The sequence below is a fragment of the Coloeus monedula genome (assembly GCF_965178545.1).
Source record: "Coloeus monedula genome assembly, chromosome: 1".
In the NCBI taxonomy this organism is placed as follows: domain Eukaryota; kingdom Metazoa; phylum Chordata; class Aves; order Passeriformes; family Corvidae; genus Coloeus; species Coloeus monedula.
The window spans coordinates 112,629,709-112,653,993 of NC_138781.1; the positions used below are offsets into that span (position 1 = coordinate 112,629,709).

The 24,285-nt window shown below is 41.2% G+C and overlaps 1 protein-coding gene across 2 annotated transcripts in view; it reads right to left on the reverse strand.

Annotated features, from left to right (window-relative positions):
* ZNF521 (zinc finger protein 521) overlaps positions 1-24,285 on the reverse strand; it is a 211,956-nt gene that overhangs the window by 125,327 nt on the left and 62,344 nt on the right. The window contains exons 4-5 of one of the 2 annotated variants that reach the window (XM_082285412.1): positions 7,569-10,921; positions 3,656-3,740 (exon numbers count right to left, since the gene is read on the reverse strand). In XM_082285412.1, coding sequence (XP_082141538.1) covers positions 3,735-3,740; positions 7,569-10,481 — 2,919 coding nt within the window. In that variant the 5' untranslated portion in view covers positions 10,482-10,921 and the 3' untranslated portion in view covers positions 3,656-3,734. Of the gene's footprint in view, positions 1-3,655; positions 3,741-7,568; positions 10,922-24,285 lie in introns of those variants that run through there. The other variant, XM_082285413.1, reaches the window with a different exon arrangement.

A 24,285-nucleotide genomic window follows, 5' to 3' on the forward strand; every position in this document is an offset into this window, starting at 1 on the left:
TGATCAGTTGCAAGTTGGCCACTGTCAGTGATGGTTGCAAGGATTTGTAAGCAGACAGCCATGTTCCTATAGGTTGGTCCTAAACCTATTCCAGCCATCAGAGCACAAACCAAGAGGGCTGTTGTAGCAGTGGCAAAGCCAAACCAGAAGGAAATCTGAAAGCTTGAAGTCTCAGATCTTTCTTTGTTGGTGAACCCCCTGTTTCCTACTGGAAAATGTAGAGAGGAAGAGGTGGCTTTTCAGATATGAAAAGCCATTAGGTGTACCTTTTTAGATAGACTGCTGTAAAATATCTGAATAATAAGCAAAAACCAGAGGAAATGTATCCCAACACAGGACACCAAAACTGTGGACATATGATCAAAGGGGATAAATAGCTCCCTTCTCTCCTACCTCCCACCTTGTTTTTGAGTACACAAGGAGCAAGTAACTTTGAAATGGCTGCATTTCTAAGTGGTTGTATTTCTAAGACACTCTTCAAAGGCATTTCACAGGCACTAAAAATGATTCCTAGAAGCGCACATTATTATTGGTAGGACTGTACTGAGATGCTCAATATCAAGGAAGGCCCTGCCCTTTTATTCACTGACTTATGGAGCCATATACCAGCAACAAAGGTTTAGCCACCAAGGAAGAACAGGGTAACATCAACATACATCTGCTAGATGGGCCCAAAGGATGGGTAGAAACCACAGAAGAATAAAATGCATGAGGTTGATCTCTGGGGATCCTCTGGTCCAGTCCTTTTCCAGAAGGGTCACCTAGAGCCAGACCATGTCCAGATGACTTGTAAGTATCTCAAAGGATACACAACCTGTCTGGGTAACCTGTGCCAGGGCTTGGTTGCCCTCGCAGTGTTTCCTGATGTTCAGAGGGAACCTCCTGTGTGTCCATTTGAGCCCTCTGCTTCTTGTCCTAGAATGTCACACAGTGCGGGTGGATGCTAGCAGGAGACACATCTCTGCTGGCATACCCAGCAAAATACCCTGTATAAAATAGTACAGGTCATATTTATCCAATAATTTGTTATACAATGCAGGAAAGGATATAAATGAAAGATGGAGATGGCTTTGGCAGGAGAAAAAGGTACCTCACAGTTTTGAACCACCATAAGATCAACTACGTGCTATCACAGAGCTACGGCAGGTCAAAGAAGAGTATCCTTTAACAAGACACTACATGTCAGGTGGTTTGTTTATGTTCATTTTGTACAACTTCGTGAAACAAGCAGTACTAGGGCTACATACCCATCTTAAATTAACTGTTAGCTCATTTTATTTCCCTCATGACAGAGTAACAAATCTGGGTGTTACGTTTGTTGTATGAGACAAAGTAATACACACATCATATATAACAACTTTATTGAGTAGTGGTGAAAAACAGTTCTCATGTACAGTCACTTAAGAAGCTGGCCTGTGAGTATCACAAAGAACAGATCATAGTTTCCTCCTATAACTTAATTTCTTGTGTTTGCTTGACTTTTGCAAAAGAAACAGGTATAAACTTCAGCTACAGCCATCTTCCTGGTTCGGATCTCTTAAAGGCCTCTTTCCTATGTGGATTCTATCACCTGCTGGATCACCTCTCTTCCCAAACGTTGTAACAACTTCATAGGATTTGAGATTACTATTAGTCTATTAAATTTTTCTTGAAATTGGCCAAGAGTAGTCCAAAAATAAGAGGTGGAAGTGAGAGAATCCTCTAGAGGTATGCAAACCAGCAGACAAATAGAGGTATGCCATGATTTTCTGTGTCTTGTTCCTAAAGATGATCAGGCTAGAAAAATGTGTGAAATCTCTTAATTTCTACCCAATTCTGAGGTCAGAATACAAATACTCATCACTACTGTGATATTCCTCTGTAGCTGTGCAGAAATTGTGGTGTGCTACACCAGTCAGCTGGCCAGCAGGTACGAGTACAGTAAAAGCCCCAAGAGGATAGCGGGCTGCACAGCTGAGCTGTAGAGTATACATCTCATGGATGTTTTGTCTTATAAAGCTTTGCTGAATCTGTATTTGCCCTCTCTAGAGATCCTTAAGGACTTCATCCACATTCCTGTGTCCCTCTCCAGTTCTTCTGCATTTCTTCAAGCAGGCATTCCACCCCCCAACCCCGGTACGTTTTACGGAAACCTTGGTTTAGTGCTCTTGAAAATTTTGGAGGACATGTTATCCTTTCATCCTCTCATGCAAAGTTTTCCACAGGTGTGAAGAAGATGCCTCTCCAAATTCCCCAGCTGAAGCCTCTGACAAATAACAAGACAGACAAACAGCATTAGATTTTAATGATCAGTGGACAGGAAACTAAGAAAACTCACTACAATTATCCCCCTTGCTTCTGTTCAGCAGCTCCCAGCCAACATATGGCCTTCCTTTCACAGACTGAACTCATGGTGAGGTTGGAAGTTTGAAGCTTAACTTTGGTAGGATTTACAGCAACAGGATAACAATAATACTATCCTTGTAAAATTCAAAGAGGACTCTGATAGCTCACTACCAAAAGTGTTAAGGCAAAGAGAAGAGAAATGCTTAAGCTGGATCTTATCAGCCACTTCACGGTAGTGGCACTACCAGAAATTAAAGCATAGTGTGAAGTAGAGGTGGCCTACTGGCAAAAACCCCAGGCTAGCCCATCCTAAGAATATATATGGTCACACTTTAAATAATACTTTCTTGAAAGGAATGTTAAAATGATGCCAGAAGACAAAAATGGTATTTTTAGTGAGCTCATTTTGAAACTCCAGAAGCAGAAAATATGTTTGTCACAGATTAGTTCCACAAACTATTTCAAAGCCAAATCTTCGTGCCAGCAACAAACCTTCTTTACCTTTTTCTATCCTTGGATCCAAAATACGGCATGAAAATCACTTGTTCTGGGCCTGGATTCACTGACAGGAAACCCAAGGCACTACTTATGTTTACATTACAAGTTTATGTGCTTATTCATAAAAATCCTGTAGTCAGAATGATCAGCTTGGATTGCTGATGAGGAGGATTATTTTAATTTCTTTATGTATTTCAATTAAATGCATGAATATTGATTTCAGTGCATTTTTTCAGTTAAAAGCACTGTGATTTATATTGCTAAAATGCTATTGCTTGCCCTGCCAAAAGCATGCATCTGGGAACATTTCTGGGTTGCTTACAGTCTTTTCTCTCTTCTTTCCGCCTCTGACTGCCAGTGCATGCTGTTGAAATAAACCAGCTACTTCAAAAGGCAGTTCCCGTTTTCTGTCTTTGTGGGTCTGGCAGTGTTTTGAGAAGTGGGGGGAAGAATAGTAAGAGAATAAAGGTAGATTCAGGGCCCATGAATAAATAAAGAGAAAAAAAATATAATGATAGAAGAGTACACCTACCTGAGCTCCATTCTTTCTCCCAGGGTGATACTATTTCTGGATTCATCTGAGGTCGGAGAAGTTGAGTTTCAAGGAGCCAACAGCTCTCCACAGCATCTGAATTTTGTGACCCCATCTCTGCAAGCTCATTGTCAGCCTGCACTTTCACAGCTCCTTCTAGAACAGTGTTGTGATGTACCCGGTGTCCCTTGCTGTGACATGCCCACTCTGGCAAACAGCTCTGCACAACCACGACGGGACAGAAGAGCAGTCCCAGATTCACTTATTCTGCTCTCCAGCTGGTGTGACAGTTGCAAGCTCTCTCCTTTGTCCAGCATTTTTGATACTCTCTGCTATAGTGAGTATCTGCAAGTATTTTGGCACACCTAAATAAGCATCTTCACTCCTGAAATAATTTGGCCGTGTACTCACACTGCTCCTCCTCTCCTCAGGACCAGAAAACCCAGAGCACTTTTGTACTATTAATGAAGTACTGTCTGCACTGCCACAGGTAATACAGTATTCACATGAGCTTCACATTCATGGAACAAAGTGAGAAGCAATTACGCTTCTACTCTGAAAGTTGCCAACAGGACCTCAAACTGAGCACAATTGCACATGTGGATACACTGGCATAATTCAGGTTTTACCATTAAACTGTGGCTGGAGTCCATTCTCTCCTCCCCTGCCAGCTAAGAAATGGACAATATAACTTATTGCACCGTTCTGCAAGTACAGAATTCTTGAAGTTTAAGAAGTGAAGGCACACTTTCTGCTGAGTCAAGAGTTCTCTCATTAGGTGCATGACAGCATATTAAGGAAGAACAAGAGTCAAGGCCACACAGTTTTTCTTGAACAGAATTCCATCTTCCAAGTGCTTTACAAAAAGTGTATTGTAAGTAAGCATGGCAACACACTATTCAGGAAATATCTAACTTATATTCTGAATAAGGAAAATGAAGCAGAGATGTTCAAGCAGATTTGGCCAAGTCAGCAAAAGAAATGAGTAACAGAAAAAGGTCTAGTTCCCAATTCACCAGCATCCCCCCCTTGTTCTCTGCTTTTAGACAATAACTATCACTAAGGTTATCACCTTAGCCTAAAAGTGTGCTTGCAGTGTGATTCACAATCTTTACAAGAAATCCACAACCAGCTGAATCCAGCACCTCATTAAAGCCCAAAGATTAACTTGCAGATTTACACATTTTAGAGCTCTTTCAAAAGCTAGATATCCACAATCTGCCTGTTTAAGTCTGCGTGGTAACTTAGGGGTACTAGACTCAGCAGTGTGATGGGCTTAACGAGTTCCGATCTGCTCCTTGAGTTGTTGTAACCAGTGATGAGCATTGCTCATCATTTCCCACCCCAACCAGAAGGTAACTTTCAGTGGAGATGATTCAAGTCAACATTTTTCACTCAGCAAGTGGGGTGAGCTCAGCAGGTGACAGCTCAGCTGATGACATTATACCATGGTAAGGTAATTGCACCCTATCACATTACTGGGTACAGAGTAAAAAGGGAAGTTTTCTAGTTCAACCTTGAGAATACTCGGCAAAGGAGCTAGAAGTGACACTTTCAGTGTTATCTTTTATCCTAAAAAGGTATTTTCAAATATTCTTATCATTGAAATCTATTACTGAGTAAAAAGGGGTATTCAGCAATATTAATGGTCTGACAACTCATCTCACATATGCAAGATACCTATTTTTCTTGCCTTAGGAATGAAATATTCTTTATATATAGGTTGAAATCTCAAACCATGCAACTCTCAATAATGCAAATGAAACTTTCATTCCTTTATCTTATTAATACTTTTTGTTGAAAATTTCCCCAAAAATTGCACGTTTAAGTTGCTGTCTTCGACATCCCATTCAGTTCAAGAAACATCCTTCCAGTGGAGTATCAATGCCAGTGACTAATAACAAATTTTAGAAATCCAGTTTGTTTTTACGGTTTGTGTTATATGCTTATGTTTTCACTTCCCTCAGTCTGGACATCCAATCTATAGTTTTAAACATCTGCACATTACCACTTTCAATTTTGATTCTCATTGCTACAATGCTTGCATCATTACAATTTGAAACCAGTAATAAATATCTGCTAGAAAAATAAATTCTCTTTCAGGATTTTACAAATGTGCATTTATGGTTTCCAGAACTACTAATGCTCCGTCAGGAATCTGATAGCTTTGCCTTCCCATGAGAAAAGAATCTGAAAGTCTACATTACTATGTGGACACTAGAACCACAGAGACTGAAAATTCAGTTTACATCCACAGAACGAGGGTGAGTGGCAAATGGTGATTTGAAGGATGCAAATGCTATGCACAAATCTGTAAAAAGCTTTTTCATCTTAAATATACTTTTATATACAAATCAAAAGGATTAAGAAGAAGTATGTGATGCCAATTAGAAGTACAACTAAGAACTCTGATTATACCCGATCTGAGTACAGGTAACTAATGACACTCAAGGCAACTGATCTTACATCACCACAAAGGACTCCCAAATCTCTTTATGTCTAGTTTACAAGCAAGAGAAAGACAAGTTGGTGACATCTTAGCATGGTGACTGACTTAACACATGATTCTGATTGTGCTTGAGGCAGCAGGAATTGGCTTCCAACATGACTGGGAAGAGGGATTTCATGTAGTCACTTGGTGCAAGATGACAGAAACAGAAACCAGAATGACTCTGAACCTATCAAACACACACAGCTGGTAATCCTGTGGTTCTGACTGAGCAGCAGTGGGATCACCAGTGGCCTGAAACACAGCTAATGAGAGCCACTCCTCTTCCTCTTCTTTAAAAAGAAGGTTTTCCTCAGACCTCACGTTCTCAGTCTAACAGCCTTCCATAAATTCCACACCACATCCCATTCCTCAGGTATCTCTTACCACCATTCAATGTGCAAACTGGAGATGAAGAAGTTATGAAAGCACAGGGCCTTTCCCTGGGAGGTGCATCCTGCCTGGTACTTCATCCTGAACTCTCAGCTCCAATTCTCTCTTCATGGCACTCCAGGTTCTGTGCTACCTCAGTGTCCTTCTCCCAGCCTATCTTCATCTATGTTCTCAGAAGCTCCATAAACACTTACCTCTTGGTCCACATATCCTTATTTATCCTCCCTCTTCCCTCTCTGCCTCCTTCCTGCCCTCCAGTTTGCACAACAGTGTTGGATGACATGCTGAGAGATACCTTTCCCAACAGATGGGCTCACAAACAGGGAGTGAGGAAGGTGATGGAAGAGCAGCAGCTCCCTAGCCACAGGGTATCCATACGCATTCGCAGCAACGGGTTGCACCATGCTCATATTATTATAGGCTAAAAGCTTTCTTGAAACAAAAGCTACTATTTCTTAAAATTTGTTTGAGCTGTGTTTTTAGGCTTCCTGAATTATAAGAGGTCATAATGCAAGATATCATGCCTAAAATATTACCTCTAAGTCATTCTAATGGTAACATTTCTGAAGACAAAACATATTCCCTTCCCTCAGTACCTGATCCCCCTACCTCCCCACATACAGGTGTCATTACTTGGTTACTGGTGACTGAGAAAGAAGATGACATCTTTCGAGAGTTTGATATTTACTTTTTAAGTTATGCTGCATGATGGAATTTCAATCATCAGGCACTAGGTGTTTCAGTGACATCAAAATGTTCTTCATCACGAATGGAAAGAAAAACAACAAGCAATTGCATCCAAAGGACTGATTTCCCAATTTACCTTAGGCTAGCATTGCACTTCTACTTAATCAAAACATGCTGTAAGAGGAGAAAATGAAAGTCTACAACACAATTAACAAAAATACCCTCAATTTGTTGCTCACAAATATTTTTTAAAAAATCAACCCCTTATGCCAGCATTTTGGCTCACTGTGTCTACTCCTCTGTCATTAATGTTCTCTGCCATAAGCACAACTCCTAGCTGGGGATTCCAATGCATATGGGAGCTAGGATAAGATTCCAGATCTCAGTTGTGCTGGCATGAAGATAGGACTCCTCAGTGATACAGAAGACAATATCCTAGGGAGACTGGAATTAGTCCTATTTCGCAAAATTCAATCCAAGATGTAAGGCATATCAAGAAGCAAGTAATTACTAGCTAGTGGCTGTGGATGGAAATGTAACATGGATCAGCCTAAGCATTTCATGACAAGTGACAAGACAGCTTGAAAAAAGGGGGATTTTTTCCAAAAGGATGGAAGGTGTCAAGAGCAAAGAAAAAAGGGTTACCTCTTCAGTTTGGGAGGGGCTGATTCTAGGCATTGGAGATACTTGTGGTGTTTTCAGCTGTGTACTGTTGCTGTCTGGAACAAGCTCTCTGTGGATTGACTGAATATGGTTTTGGAGTTCAGTTTCTGATTCAAACTTTACATTGCAACTAGAACAGCGAGTCTTCAGTCCCCCTGCCTTGCTTTTGTTCTCAATAGAACTCAAGTTCTCATTTTGGCCCATGCCTTGTCTGTTACTGCTTGAAGGGATGTTGACACTTGGACTACCACTTTTACTGAGATTAACACAGCTAGCACACAGACCATATGGCAGACCGTTGATGTCAAGTTTCACTAAATCCTGTTTCGAACGGAATTCCTTCAGGCAAGATGCACACTTGTACAGTTTCTGGAGATGCTGTGCACGCCCCGTGGACTGCACGGCAGAACCATTTCCAGTTTTCTGCATATGGAACGTGCCGTGGATTTTCAGTTCCAGCGTGGAGGTCACTGTCTGCATGCACACCACACAGCGGAACCCTGTCAAGGAGTTCCTCAGGTCAGGGTGCATTTGGCAATGCTCTAAAAATTCCTCCTCACTCTGGAGGGGCATCTTGCAAATCCTGCAGTTTCCAGTGTCCAGGCTCTTACTATGTGTGACCTTATGTTCAGTAAGAGTCAGAAGAGACGGAAACCGCTCGCCACAGATTGGGCACATATAGTGTTTCACTGGTCCCAAGTGTGTCTGCATGTGCTCTCGAAGCCCATTTTCAGAGAAGAATGTTCGAGAACACACATTACACTTGTAATTCCCTTTAATGAGTTCAGCCTTTTTCTTCACTATGGCGCTTTCTCCCGGTCGAATGTTGTGGTCTCGCAGCTGGTGATTCTGCAAGAGAGTCTCCATGGTGTAAGCTGCTCCGCAAATGTCACAGCCATACATAGGCTCAGATGTGTCCACATCTTCTTCACTGCCATCGTGGCTGTTATGGGACTCCTGGCTATTTGTCAACAAGGTCTGGAGTTCCACTTCCTCTTTCTGAACTTGCTCAGATGCCCCATTTGTTCCACAGTTTGGAGTTTTCGTTTCAAAAACACAATGTTTTTCCCTCAAGTGCTTTTCCAGCAAGATGATAGCATGGAAAGCTTTGCTGCAGAACTTGCAGTTGTACTTCTTGCTGTGCGTAGTGATGTGGCACTGCAGCTCCACCTCCGTACCAAAGGATTCACCACAGAAGATGCACTTGTGCACTTTGCCTTGGTTCTCTAGGTGGTTGTGTTTCACATGAAGCTGTAGGTCAGTCTCATTGCGGAAATCCCAGTTGCAAGATGTACATCTGTATACCTTCTTCTCATTGCTGTGCTTCACAGCCAAGTGCAGCTGAATGGAGACTTTGGAGTCAAAAACTTCTTGGCACAAGGTGCAGCGAAAGAACACGAATGTATGCATGTCCAGCAGGTGTTTCTGCAAGTCATCCACAGAAGTGAACTGCTTGTCACAGCTTTCACAGATGTAATAGGTTGAGGTGATCATGAAATGAATGGTAACATGCTTCAGCAGTGACTCCTGATTTGGAAATTCCTTGTTGCACTGAGGGCAGGTCAGTTTTGGCAGGACAGTGTCAAGATGTGTTTTCAAATGAGTCTGAAAACCATCCAAGGAAGTATACTTAGCACCACACTGATTACAAATATATTCCCCAGCAGGACGAGGAGGAGCACCTCCAACTGCCTGCATCATCTTTAAAGAGGTCTGCTCAATGGTTACAGGAGATAACGGACTCATGGCTCTGGACTTTTTCCCATTGTGAATGTAATTCAGCGCCAAAGGAATGTTCTTATGGTTCTCCTTGATATGTTTGTTCAGTTTAAGAACACTATTAAATATTGGAGAATTGGTACAGTAAGAACAAGAATACACTTCCACCACTGGATCTTTTGGGGTTCCAAGCACAGGAGAACCAAAACGGGAACTGCTAAGATCACAATGGACTTGTCTAATATGCTCTTCCAGAGAAGAATCTGTAAGAAATCCCATGTAGCAATGGGGGCAAAAGAATGCATTACTGTCCTTAGCAGCAGGATTGGCAAATCCATGAGAACATCGGATGTGTTCCTGAAGGGTGTTGAGGTCATTGAACACTTCAGAGCAGAAGTTGCACTGGTACACCATGGCAGGCATGGTAGAAACAATCAGTGCTGGGTCTGGAGCTTCATGGACTTGCTTAAGATGTTCATTCAGATTGTAGAGAGATGGCAATACCTCCAAACAATACTGACAGATATGGGCTTGCTCGGGTTTATCTAAATGCATAGTTTTCAGGTGTATCTGCAAAACTGCAAGGCTGGAAAACAACTGTTTGTTGCAGTAAATGCAGCTATAAGTAACTTTTGCCTGTTTACTTGAAGGTCCAGTGATATCTGGCACTTGCTGAGCTGCCCTTTTCCTTCCACGACCTTTTGGTATAGGAGGAGCCGTTTCCACCATTGTTGAGCTATCCACTGAGAGATTCGAATCTGGAGTAGTGCTAGAGACTGAGGTGTACCCCACAGTTACCAAAGATGGGCTGTTGCTGTGGTTGCATGACTCTGGCTGCTGGTGACTGTCCATGTGGCTGTACAGCTCCTCCACAGTATGAAAGTTCTCAGAGCAAATGCTGCATGAATTCTTCTTCTCACCATTATGAGCCTGCTCCATGTGATTTACTAGGGACGTTTCCTCTACAAAGAGTTCATGACAGTAAACACACTGAAGAGCAGATCGGTCTTCATTAGGGGAACACTCAGGGTGACATTCTGCAATGTGCTTCTGAAGATCTTCAGGAAAATCAAAGCCTTCTTCGCACTGACTGCATTTCTGAGTGTCCTTCATTTTCCAGTCCTCCATCCGGGAAGCGGACTGGGAGCCATCTTTGTTCCTCTCGTGAACCTGCATGTGTCCATGCAGTGAACTAGATGACAGGAACCCACGTCTACAAATGGCACACTTATATGGCTTGTTGGACGTATGAGTCTTTAAGTGAATTTTAAGATGATCGCTCCTTGAGAACGCTGCATCACACTCGCTGCAGTGATACTTCTTGTCTCCTGTATGAAGCTTTATGTGGCGGTCCCTGCTCCGTTTGTGTTTGAAGAGACGGCTGCAATACGTGCATTTGAAAGGGAGCTTGTCACTGTGACTTTGCTCGTGGTGCTTTAAGTAGCTGAGGCGGCTGAACGACTTGTCACAGAACTGGCACGGATAGGGCAACCCTGGGCCTCCTTCCTCTTCTCCAAAATCACAGCCTTCTCCATGGCTCGGGGATGTCTGGTCCTTGCTAGAAGGCGATGATGCTGGCCATGAGCAAGAGGGGTCATCCTCAACATCCACTCCCTCTGAAATGAGAAAGAAACAGGCCCACAAGCTTAATCCCAGCAGTCGAAAGGAGATAGGAAATGCATATGAATAACACAGGACTGCTACTCCCAAATAGCTAAAACATTAAACTCAGACTAGGATATTTCTTACACTGATATCCAACAGTTTCAAGACCACATTTATTTTTATCATACTGTAAAACATTAAAAGTTATTAAATAGTTCTGCGCCTATATTAACTTTTTATTGCTTTTTTATCATTCTTTCTCAGTTGCAGGATATGTATTATACATTGACAACTTTATTAAAATGCAGATTTTAATATATTTAATGTTTCTTTTGTATCCATTGTAAAATTATTTGCATATTATGTGAGCATCTGAAGAATCAGAGGAAAGGAGAAAATATTACAGGAATGCTTTAAAATTAATACACTCAACCCACATGCCTAATATTTAATGAAAAGATTCCCCCTGCTTTGCCAGGTTTGTGGTATTTTTTCCTTTGAAGTTGATTCTGAACACAGGAATCTTTTAAAGGCTATTTCTGAGAGAGACTTGGGTGTTATTCTAAACAATAATAGGAAAAATTACAGGGGAGGAACAGGATAACAATATAAAGAGTGATGTTTTCTCTAATACAGTACAACCAGATTTCTCCAATAATGATACAATTCAGTTACTGAAAGCTGGCAGCTGGATCATTAAATGTTCAAAACAAACTAACAAACCAACAGCCAGGATCAAGGAAAATGAGAAAGTGTCACAAGGGTCAGCCATGAACAGCTTTTTTTTTTTTAAGTTCAAGAGGTTGCCCACCATTTCTTCCTTTTTGCAAAGGCCTCGGCCAGCTGAACTTCCTCAGTACAGCAGAACCTGTACTGTGAGGCGATCACAGACAAAGCAACTTGTAAAAAACTGGAAACAGGAAAAATGATAAACATTTATGGTAAAAGCTGAAAGATTTATGAGTTACAAGGAAAAGACAAAACAGAAATGCTGGCCAGATAATAAACGGACTAGTTATCCATGGTATTACCTCATCTCTAAGCAGGGAAAGTTGTAAATATTTTTTTCAAGAGATGTGCTGTACAGTTTTTGCACTTTTTGTTTTAAATGTAGATAACTATACTGCAGTGATCATACTGATCTTAACCTAAAACGTCTTTAAAAATATTAAAAGAATATTTGAAAGATCACTCTACATCAAATAATTCTTCTATTCCTTTCCAGAGGCAATGCTTGAGGTTTTTTCCTTCTGTAAAACTGACTACTGTAGCACTACAGAAAAAGATACGATAAACCCCTTGAAAAATATCTTTCTAAAGGTATTCTTGCAAAGCACTAAGTTTCTTAATATCTTCAGCCTTCTCTCAAAAAATTTACTACAACAACACAAAAGTTAGAGCTGGCCTATATTATGCAAACAAATTCCAAGCCAGCTTACTTTAAGGTAAAGAGATTTTACTAGATTATCAACCTCTTGCTTATCCACAGGAAACAGATGAGGATTCATTCCTTTCCTGCATCTAGAAACTGATGACAACGCCATCTCACTATCAATGCCAGATGGCAACCATCTAACCCTGAGAAAACAACCAAACACCATTGCTGGATGCCTGCCCATTGACACAATGCTTTTCAGGATAAGTTGGAGACTGCATGGGTTTTTATCCTCTTGTTTATGTCTTGGAGAGGAGGGTTTCACAAATTAAACACACCTTTTGCGCACACACACACACAATATACATCTGTAATTGCCTACATACAAATCTGCCCTAATGGTATGTATTTCAATAATAGAATCAAACCCTGGCCTGAGTGCCATGTTTTTGAACCGAAAACAATGCTGTTTGTTTTTCAAAAAAAATGAAACATTAAAATCCTCCCTTCCAGCAAAAGCAATCTGCTGAAATGCTTCCCAATGTGCAAAGATCTTCATTGTCATACACACTAAAGAAAACCAGTCAGGTGAGTTTTAAAGATGGTACATTAATGACTGCAATATTCACAGGAGACTTTTAATGTAAATCTGTGTACTGCCCTTTCAAATTGCTGGGTTTGACTCTAAAACTGAAAATAATCAAAACAGTAGAAAAAGCATTTACAGAAAAATATGTTAATGTTTTCTCCACTTCTAAATTTTATATTAAATGCATCTTTCCAGCTAGGTCTTTTAAATGAGAAAACCTTTTGTTCTTTAAAAATCCAATATATTTCTGACATACACTCACTGATGGCAGATAAACAGGAATTTATGTCAAGCAACCGAGTGAAGAAAAATAGTCTGTGACTGCCTAGGCAACATATTTTGTAACCAAATTTAGTATTAAAATGTATATCCTATGGAGAAATGATATATTATTGTATAAATGTTTAGAGGAATATATAGTAAGTGTTATAAATAGTGTACCATCACTGACATAGCAGTAAATCACTTCCTTTTCGTGACCACTGCCTGCTTGGTTTTACCTATTATACAACTATTGCCCCCAGCTCATGGATCCCAGCAGGTTGTCGGGCTGGCAGCAGGGTCAGGATCAAGCGTGGAGTGTGACCATGGCATAAGCAATGGCAGCCCCTTTCCCCCACCCAATTCTGTATACTTGGAAGTCTCCTCAGCTTTTATACAAGGGTAAGGAAAGACAAGGGGGACGAATGTAACTACAGCACAGAGACAGTTCTTACTTTCCAGCCAGCAAATAGAAACGTGTGTCACTTTGCCGTTGTGTTTTTTAATCTGAGCCCATACTAATTCTACAGAGTAATTCTCTTTGTGCAAAAGAGAGAAGAGCAAGCCATTTACAAGTCAGACTTGCGTCCTTTTAACTTGAGAAGTGAAAATCTTTCCATCTCTCTACAGAAGAACCAGCTACAGAAGAACCAGCAAGGCAGGGGGAATTCCGCAAGGCGGAGGACAACAGGATTTTCCTGAGTACAAGCCTAACAATGTGGCCAGCACTCTTTCCCAACTACCCCCCACCCCCTGGCACAGCAGGGCAGGGGAGAGCCTCTATGGAAGGGGCACTGGTGGCTGGCCACATGTTCTGGAGGGAGGGACCCTGGGCTGCACTTAGACAAAGGGTTCCAAAGCCAAGCCCATCAGCTCTCAGTGACCCACAGAAAGGCTTTTGAAACCCTCCTTCTGCAACAAGGAAAATGTTTCACTGCAGTGACTTTTGCTGTGCAGACTCCAACCTGAACACTGGGAACATTGTGTATGATGGACTAATGTGCCAGTTGAGCTCAGGGGCTGTGTAGGAATGGATCTGGGGACAGCAACCAATAAGGAAACCTGGACTAAGGGTAACTACTGCTACAGTAGGACATGAGTGATGGCAACCCCTGTCTGGTCGTCTCCCCACCCCTCCCCACAAGGATGCTGCCCCATAAAATTAAGGTGCAACCACTAAGCGCATCTCCCTCAGAATGGCAGCAAAGTGTGACTTGCTGCTCCGCACTGAGGCTACTCCATGTGCACAGGTGCAGGGTAAGCAGACCTCCACCCTCAAAACTGGGGTGGAGGAACTGAACTGAAGGTCCTCGCAGCAAGCCAGGTGCTTGGGCTGCAGACTCCACTCCAGCTTTCCCAGCAGATCTCACCGCAGAGCCAGCTCTGCGCTGGGGGTAATGTTTGACCTGCTGTCGGGGCAAAGGGCTTCAAACCCCTTTTTGCCCATCACTCTCACAGAAAATACAGTTTGCTGCTACTTTGCACACAGCTGCCTGTATATAAATCTGCAGACACCTCACACTGAGCTATATGTCAACATTACAAATACTGATCTTTAAAGTTATAACAAGCTGTTTTAAAATACTCTGGACCAAATTCAGATGCACACATACAAGTTCCCAGGAGAGGCACACATCTATCTCAGGGCAGAATAGGGCTCCAGGTACTTGACAGAGTGTTTATGGAGTTTTAAAATATATTTTCTGTATCGACCTTTTTTTTTTCCTTCAGCACTCACTAAGTGCTACTTACTGTAAATGCCTTTTTTGTGTTATGGCAAGTATTCTGAGTTTCAATGTGATGCACTTAACATGTCCATGTAAATTTTTAATTTTTGGAACCAGTCACTTCACACTCACTGACTCTAAGAAAGCTCTAGCACTCACAACCAAAAAACTTTGCTGAAAATCTGCTACAAGGCCTAGAAGTCTATTTAAAGATGCAAATGTGTGTGAATAGTTAGTGCAGATGTTTTTCTACACCAACTGTACTTGCTGAGTTTCGCCATTTCCATAAAGCACATTAAAACAAGTGTGTGAACACTCTGAGATGAAAGTACCAAGCACTCCTGAGACTTCCAGTGGAAAGTAGAGCTGCCTGACTTTTCTCCAAGCAGACAGGAATGCCCATGATTCAGCAGCCTGAGTAAATAAAAGAGGTCCTTATTTCCTAATTTTGCTGGCTGGCCACACTGCAGCAGTCTCTGTGCCGCTGCCAAAGGGGATGCAAAACTGGAACTACACCCAGCAGCTGAAGGACTGTCTTTGTTAGCCAGCCAGGCGTTCCTGACCATCTTCTGGCAACAAAACTACCGTATCCTGCAAGGAAGACCTCCATCTCAGGCTTGATAATTCTCTAGTCTGTCTAATAGGACAAAACAACAAATTTTGCCTGGTCTGTGTTGGAGGAGGACAGCTGGAAACTCAGTTAGTAGCAGAGTAACACCTGTTCAGTCGTATTGATGGGGAAAGTGCTTGCTAACAGAAAAGTGAAGCAATACTAGAAGGAGTTATCCCATGAAACGGGGGGAGGAAGGGGGAAGCACAAGAGCACAAAAGCACCTCTGTGGCGTTAGCAGCCAGCCACTCATGTGCCAACCCCAGCAGACGCAAGGTCTTAAAAGTGATCTTATCCCTAGTGCTGCTGACTGAATTAACAGGACTGCTTCAGAAAGATGTTACTTAGTCACCAGGAAGGTCTATCACATACACATGCTTTTGCTGCAGTAGACTTCAGGGCACTTGCTTTATCATGGCTTATTTTTCTGTATGATTTAAACATGTTTTTGCTGCCACTAGACAAATGGCCACATTCCTAAAGCAAATGTCAGCTAACTTTTATGTGCCATAATACATAGGGGTCCTCTGATAGAACAGAGTTTACAAATACGAACAAATTAATATTTTCAATATCTTGTAAGCAGCAGTTTTCCATTTTCCCCATTTTGCTGCTCAAGTAACTGGGGCACAGACAAGCTGGAATGCTTTGCCTCAGGTTACAAATGTAATCTGTGTGAAGGAGGAAAGAGAACCTGCATCTGAGTCGTTCCTGTAAGAAAAATTCTTTGTCCCCTGAAACACAGGGCTGGCAAAATGCTTAAGCTGCTGGACTCAACCAAAGAGAAAGCCCAGCGGTTTAGATGGACAGACACCCTCCAGCCCTGGGTCCTGCTGATATCTTCTCATTCCCATATCTTTCCTCCCATAACAGTAATGGCAGACTGGTGACACAGCTATCCCCCAGGGCCACATCCAACTAAACAGCAAGGTTTCTTTAACAGGTAAAAAATAACGAGTTACATAGGATGATAATAGACACTAAAAGTGAAAAATCAAGTACACCAGGCAGCAGCGCGTAAACCTGTGTACTCCATGCTGCCACAGGCACATGGATTGTGAATGCGCATGTATGAATTTATGCGTTGGGTTGTTACATAGTTATCATTTGTTGTCCTACCACCAGTCAAAGACCTGTTCATATGCCAGCGCAGAGACTTACATATGCTTATACCAGCCTATTGAAAGGGATGGAAAACTCATACAAATGTACAGCTTTGCTAATTTACCAGACAGCATGCCACAACGTAGAATATGATTTGTAAGAAAGGAAGGACTAAGTAGCAGGTAGGTAGATAGGTCAGTTAACTGGATCTATGATAAGGCTCCACAGTTTTAAATCCTTGCATTTTTGTGCAGGTAATTGAGTGGAGTGGTTATTATATATCATATAGTTTAGTTGTAATGGCCATTTCAGGTTTTAGTGCTGGCCACATTTTATATTATTACCACCACTAATTGTCTGCAGGGCTACCCTGGAAATGAGATAAGGAATCTTAGGGGAATATGCAGGTGTGAATAAATAGCAAATGAAGAGGTTAGATATTGCTGAAATAAAACAATATTGTGCTGTGTTCTGAATAGATCTAAACAACTAGAAGATCAAAGGACAGTGTTTAAGGATTAACATGACTTCAGTGATGGCCTAACATACATGTCACTGAAACAAGCTATAGTTTTGAAGTTTTTAACAGAATTAGAAAATAGGGCTAGTCTTTAAAGTCACTTTAAATAAAATATACATTATTACATAACATTCTCTGTTTACTTTTATAGAAATGTACACAGTTTTGGAAAAGCTGAAACTTTAATATAACCATCACATTTTTTTTCACATCAGTCACCCCAGATTAAACTCACTCATTTGTCTCATAACTTATTAAATGGCTTGAAAACTAATACTCTGTAATGGGCATTCAAAAGTGAAATGTGAACTTTAAAAATTATTTATAATTTACAGATGTTTTTTAAAATCTATCAATATTTCAAAACTGCTTTGGGAGCACCAATTAAATGTGTTAACATTTAGATTACTGGGGGAAAAACATACAGGGGTTCCTGACCAGAAGAACTGAGACAGCTGGTAGGGAGGTTTCCCCATTTTAAATTTCACAACCAGAGGAAATGCAGCTCCTAGAAACAACAAATAAGTCACTTTAATACCTCACAGGAAAAACCTGCTTGCTTTTATAAAATGCCTTTAATGCCTACATAAGTAGTTAACATTCCTGTATTGCTCTCCTAAGGTAACCTAAGGCTCCAGCTCCATTATGTCTTCTTCAGAAGACATATTACCATTACATATATAAAGAGGAGCATAAATGTTTTCCTTGATTGTTGCTTAAAGTTCATTTGAACAGACGGAGCCCAACGAATTCCATCTTCTGCAGCCAAATTAAAGAAAATGTAAGCAGTTCACATTCTGCTCCACCTTTCAAATCATACACAAAACCCAATTTGTAACTAGAAGAAAACAGAGCTACCCTTCCTTCTGCTTGTTTGAGGAAGCTGGCATTTTGTGCCTCTATAGGCAAAGAGAAAGCATAAGTAATTTTCCACACTCCTGTACATATAACTAATGACAGTCACCATTCTCACAGCTTATTATACTGCTTTACATAATTGGGAATCGCATGTCACACAATTAATTTACAGGGGTTGTTTAGTTGTGACTATACAAGCACTAAGCGATTCAAATTAGCTCATTTGTCCACTGCTTAAACGTGACAAACACATTTACACTGTATTTCTTCTGCTGTTAAGTTGCTGTTTCTTTTTGTCATTGTTTTTGTTTGTTTGTACAGTATGAGTCAGAGACCACCAGGCTTGTTCCATCTGAAGCTTGGGTCAAAAAAAAAACCCACCCTGAGAATAACTGCATTTAAAATCAAGATAATGGCAGAGCAAAAGCCCATTCAAATATTCCAGCAAACTTGTACATAATAATGATCTCCTAAGAACCTGTGTATTAACAACCTCATGTACTAAAAGCAGTGATTCAGTCAATCAGGTTTTTGCTAGAGAATAATTATTGTAATTTGTTGTGCTGATAACAGTATTTGTACTGCTTATTAAGAACAGCAAATAAAGGGGGTAACAGCTCAGGGTTCCTCACTGGTCTCCAATATTTCCCTCTGCCTTCTGTTTTCACTGGGTTGTGCTCTCCCCCAGGGAATACCATGAATAGGACCAAAAGCACTCTCCCTCCAGTTTTCCCCTGCGCTGCAGCTCCTTCTGAAAGCCTCAGAGACAGCAGTCCCCATAATGCAGTCCCAGTCAAACCTTCAAGATATATAGGTATTAAAATGTGCTGACTGTTTCTTTCTTTCCCAGGTCACAATATAAGGAGTGTGGCTTAAGTCAGAGAAATGTCATTATTTCTCTTTCCTTCCCAAACTAAAATGGTCCAGAAGATCAGGCCCTAAGAGCTGAAGGAGACCCCACTCCACAGCTGCCCTCTAAGTCCCCACTCTCACAGAGCTGCAGGACCCTGCAGGGAGAAGGGCAGGCTGTCAAAACGTCCCTAACTGGAGGCTCAGGCAAGAGATGAGCCTCTGGGCAGGGTTTGCAAGTAGAAACCTCTGAGATGACAAGCATCACCTTGGGTCCTGATTTGAGTATCTCCCTTCTTTCAGTTAATCTAGAGTTTAATCATGAAGGTCTCCCATTTTTTATCTTGCATTCCTGCCCATCACACTTGTGCCTGCATTTCAACCACCCCAATTCTTTGCCTCATTGCCTTTAGATCAGAACAGCAACAGCAAGACAGTTAGGAGGGGGCTAAACTAGGACAGAGAAAAGAAGGAAGGCAATGTGTGGAGAAGCAAAAGAAGGAAATATAGGGTAGATAGAAAGAAGGGAGTCAGTAACTGCATCTGAAAGAAACCCAGGCAAAGATATCTAAAAATCTTTTCAAGGAAATGGAAAGTAAAAGGAAATTAAGATCAAGCAAAAGCAGTGTAGGCAGTTAACGCTTTCAAAAACACATCAGTGTTATTTTACAGTGTGCTAGAATTAAATACAGTAAATAAACACAGAACTGCTTATTTCTTAGAATGACAGAAATGTGGTGGAGGTCTTATTTACACAGGTGAAAACTCCTGGACCTAGATCTGCAAAGGGACCTAGGTGTCTCCAGGAGCCCAAGAAGCAAAGAAAGCAGGATTCATGGGGCCCTGGGGGGGAACCAGGAAAAGGTCTGCAGCCTCGCAGCTTGGGCACTCAGCTGGGAAAGGGGAGTACTGGACTCTTTATACATTAAAGAGGCACTGGATAAAAACAAAAATAAACTTAAGCACGAGTTCCAGACTGCAAGAACCCCTGGACTAAATAAGTGTCCTTCTCCACAGGGTAACAAGTTCCTTCCCAACTGTGCTCCTACCAGTCCTATGAATAGGATATACTCTTTCCTTCAGCATACCCAGCTCCCAGGAGAAGGGACCTTTGCACAACTTAAGACCCTCTGCTCAGAGGCAGGAAACGTGGCTTTGAATCCCCCCAGCATGCTCAGAGAACTGAATCAAGGCCTCATGCCATGTAATACTTTACCTACTTGGCCCCTAGGCAGGGAAGACAGTAACGCAGCACTTTCTGCTGAAAGTGCCCAACAAGACCTGGGCTTAGTATGACACTCTCCAGGAAGCAGGCTGATCAAAGGCAATGGGTACCCAGATGCTCACACTAGGATGGTTTGCACAAACTACCAAACCACAGCAACCTAAGAAATTTTCATGAAAATAAGAGGTGCCTGCCAAAGTGGGGCAAACCCAGGGAGATAAGTTTTGGATAACCAATTCTATTTAGCTTCTTATAGTCCATCTATATCCCATTTTAGGCCCTCTTCTTTTAAATCTGACTGTTAGTGCAGATGTGCTGCACAGCTGTTAAAAAAGTCCTGGTACAGAGGTAACCCTGTTTTTTTAAACACGATGGCAGACAAATGCTTACACCAACTCAAATACAGAAGAGTCACAGTGGGGGCAACGTGTCCTGGGAACCTTTTCAATGCAGTCAAAATGCTGTGTAAGACAATCCTTTCCTCCTGACCCTCATTTTCCCCAGGTTCGTTTGAATGGGAACACATGTGGATGTCTATGCCATGGGACAAGCACAGTTTGGCAGGTGTGTGTGGCTTCCATTGATATACAGGTGGTCTAGCCTGTAAGGGAAACCTGATGAATTTCCCAGTTCACAGTGCTCAGAAGACCAAATCCTACTATGAAGATGTCATATGTAAACTGTCACACCTACTGTCTGCTTATCTTGCAGAGTATCAGTCCCTCTATGTGGAATTTTGCAAGGTAAGAGTTGCATTTAAAGTATGCATATGCTTCACTCAGTCCTTTCATGTTAGTACAGGTTTATTTGGGTGATTAAATTATATAAAAAAAAAGAAGGTGAAATTCTTTGTAAAAGGCAGAATTTTCCTTCTCTTCTGGATAATTTCCATTCACCAAAGCCTGCTGAAATGCACTATTAAGTGTCTGAAATAGAGGCCTCTCCAAAAATAGAGATCTCCACTTTGTTAAAGCCTATATCTAAAACAACCCTTTGTAGCTTCCTCAGTGTAGAATGGAAGCCCGGTGTGAAATACAGTAAATTAAGCCTTTTGCTGTCAGAGTTGGAAACAAGGGCAGAGCAGAATAGCGGCTGGATTTGAAATTATTATTCTTTTTTTTTTTTTTTTTTGGCTTCATTTACATCCTGTCTAAGGTCTTCTGAGCAGCTCAAGGTGTCTTATCTCTGGCTACCAGGGGGTATTTTGCAGTCAAAGCAGTTAACGTACTTTCTCTCTCTCTCTCTTTTTTAAGGCCATCTTATCAGACAGATCTCCAGGCTGAGGAGAACCCATACTTATCAGTCTGTACACTCTATTGACAGCTCAGTGCTTCGAGGGACAAATGAAAGCTTAGGGTAGAGAAAGATCAGTTAACCTGTTCCACTCTCAGTTTAGACTAATCTTTGGTTTGTCTAACTCCAGGAAACACTGTACATCTTTTCTGTGTTTACCTGGACAACAGAGGCACACAATCGCATCATCGGTAGCTAAATCCGGAGCACAGGTACAGCCACGGCAGTAATCCCCAGGGCAGTCTGCCTGCTGACTTGTAAATGTGAGCAGCGCTCTGCTGACCTCCAGCAGCTCCTTCTCCAGGTGACCTCAGGGGCAGCAGGCTGTTCCAGGAGCATCTGAGAGTTGCTATGATTGCCCACTGAAGCAAGGGCTGAGGGCTGCATGGACTCACTTTTTGTGAGCCCTCCCCCTGAGCAAGGGGAAGTGTGCACTCTTCAGAAAAGGAAAGTAATCCCACATATAGTCTAAATGTAAGCAATGAGGATGAAAGCAAACCTGAACAGAATCCTGCAAACCTGCTTTTGGATCAGAAGATGAGGTGAAGAGCAGTTTATTTAGACCACTCCTTCATATCCTACCAGGGAAAATTTTGCAGCACGATGTGACTGGTAACTAAGAGCAGCCAGCCCTGCTAACCAGTATCTCTGAAAAATACACAAGCCAGCTTTCTCCCTGACCACAGAAAAAAATATGAATGGTAACATTCCTCTTGTCCTTTCTTTTCACAGTTCACAAGAAAGCTGCAACTGCTGCTACTGAAAAATCATTCACCATAATTTCAGGTGAAAAAAATTCAGATTGTAGATCGAGCCTTGTGCTGGTCCTGCTTTCTAGATTTTTATGTCTGTTTTTTCTCCCCCTTTTGTGTCTAAACACTTCATGAGCACTTTTTATTAGTGATAACCCTAGACTTTCCCTGCAGAGAAGGTTCACTATTAATTGTCCATTATCTTGGTGAGTCAGCACAAAGGAGAGGGGAAGAAATTCTCATCCAAATGGTTTCACCTCCCTCTCTTGAGAGTGATGCCCTTGTCAGAGCATTAAAGACATGAAAACCTGCCACTTATCAGAATTGTGTTTGAATTGAACTACTGTCCTTGAAAACAGTAGACACCAGATACCATCAAAATAAGCCACATTGGCAGATCCTGTTCTGCTGTGACTTAGGCAACCTTTATCCAGCTTACATATGCGCTTGTGACTGCGTATGATTGGTAACGTTACAGCCATAGTTCCAAGTAAGAAGGGTATGTTCTTTTCCATTTTATAAAACAATAAGCATATTAAAAATAGAAACTGCCATAATGAAGAAAAGTTGGCTAGCATCTATGTTAAGTCTCTAGATACCATATTAAAATGTGGGGAAGTAGTATGTACAGCGTTTTTGGGAGTTGAAGGAAGAAGAACACAGATGACATTTTCTGTGAAACAGTTTGGAAGACTTCAACAGTTTAAATAAGCCTGAGGACACACTTGAATGTAAACTCATTGCTGAAGCAAATTGTAAATTTTTTAATTATATGACATCACCAGTTCTTAACAAAGCATAATTCAAACCTACTGAAATGCTGAATTTACTTGCTAGAGTGAAACAACATTTAAAAGAGGTCTTTAGTATGTCTATTAACCTGATCAGAAATGGGGGGGGGGGGGAGGAAAATCAGTGATTGTCCACGTTTTTCACAATTCAAAGTCACAAAGAGAAGGAAAAAAAAAATCAAAAAAGTTACGCTTTGCTTTTAACAAGTAAACAAGTGTACAAATTAATTCAGAGAGCTGTAATTTTGAAAATTTTCTATGTTTAATGTGCACTGCAGTTAAACTACTTTTTCTGTACAAATTAATTTACTGCATCAGTGATCGATGTTTATGTTTAGGCAATTTTATTTCTCAGTATGGTAAAATTAGACCTAATAGTTGCAACCTGTTATGTCCAATCTGTCACTGAAATTCAAATTGCCCTTTTTCCTATTATTCAAGGAGTAATTTGGAGGAATTAAAGCCATCTAAAACCAGAAGACAAACAATTCTCTGTAAGGACTCAATAGCCTGTGTCATCAACCTGCTCTAGAAAGCAGTGGCCCTGCCTCAGCAGAACCACCGCTTCCATTTCCTCCCGTTCAGAATGTTTGCAGCCTCAAGTGCCAGAGAAGGCACAAGTGTCTGAAGACAGCAGAGGACTGTGTCACTCCTTGAAGGGAATGTAAGGATATTATACTTTTTGAAGTAGCAGAAATAGCATTAACAGCCAAGACCCTTCTCTTCGTTTATAATTGTTGATGTTCAGACATCAATTAGTCATCTTTCTATCTATAGAAAAAAATAGATTGTGTTCTTCATCTGGGACAAGTTAGTTATTGCCATCTTGTTCTTGTCAGTGAAGCACTCAGCTCCCACCAACAACCATTATTTATTACTTCCAGTACTGAAATATACGTGTCAAACTTTGTTTACTACCCTTTGCCTTATTTTTCCTCACTTCAAGTGAGATGGCTGTGCTATACACACCAGATTATTCCCTTGAATCCCCTGAGGCTTCTTGAAGCCTAAAAGACTCTTACATATCTTCCAATGTATCTTACATGTTTTGATCACATTTAAATTTCTGGATGGGATGTTGTATGCTATTTCTGTACTCATTTACATGTTCTATTCTTAAAAGCTTAACAACAATCCTCCTCACAATTAAGAAACAAGTACTCTCCTTTCCCCTCTCACACATCTACTTTTATCTTTAGTTTTATTTTTCTGTGTTTATGTTTGGGAAGGAGAGATTCACTTTTCCCACATACACAGAATGAATACTTTACTTTCTGAATACCGGCTTGCATTGAAGTTTTTGGTCTTGTCGGTGATGGATGAAATGGAAACAGTGAGATGAGAGATAAAGTTGATTATATGAAGATTTTGCACCTTTTCCAGTCATCTTGTTTTATACTCTTTCATAAATTTTAAAATTC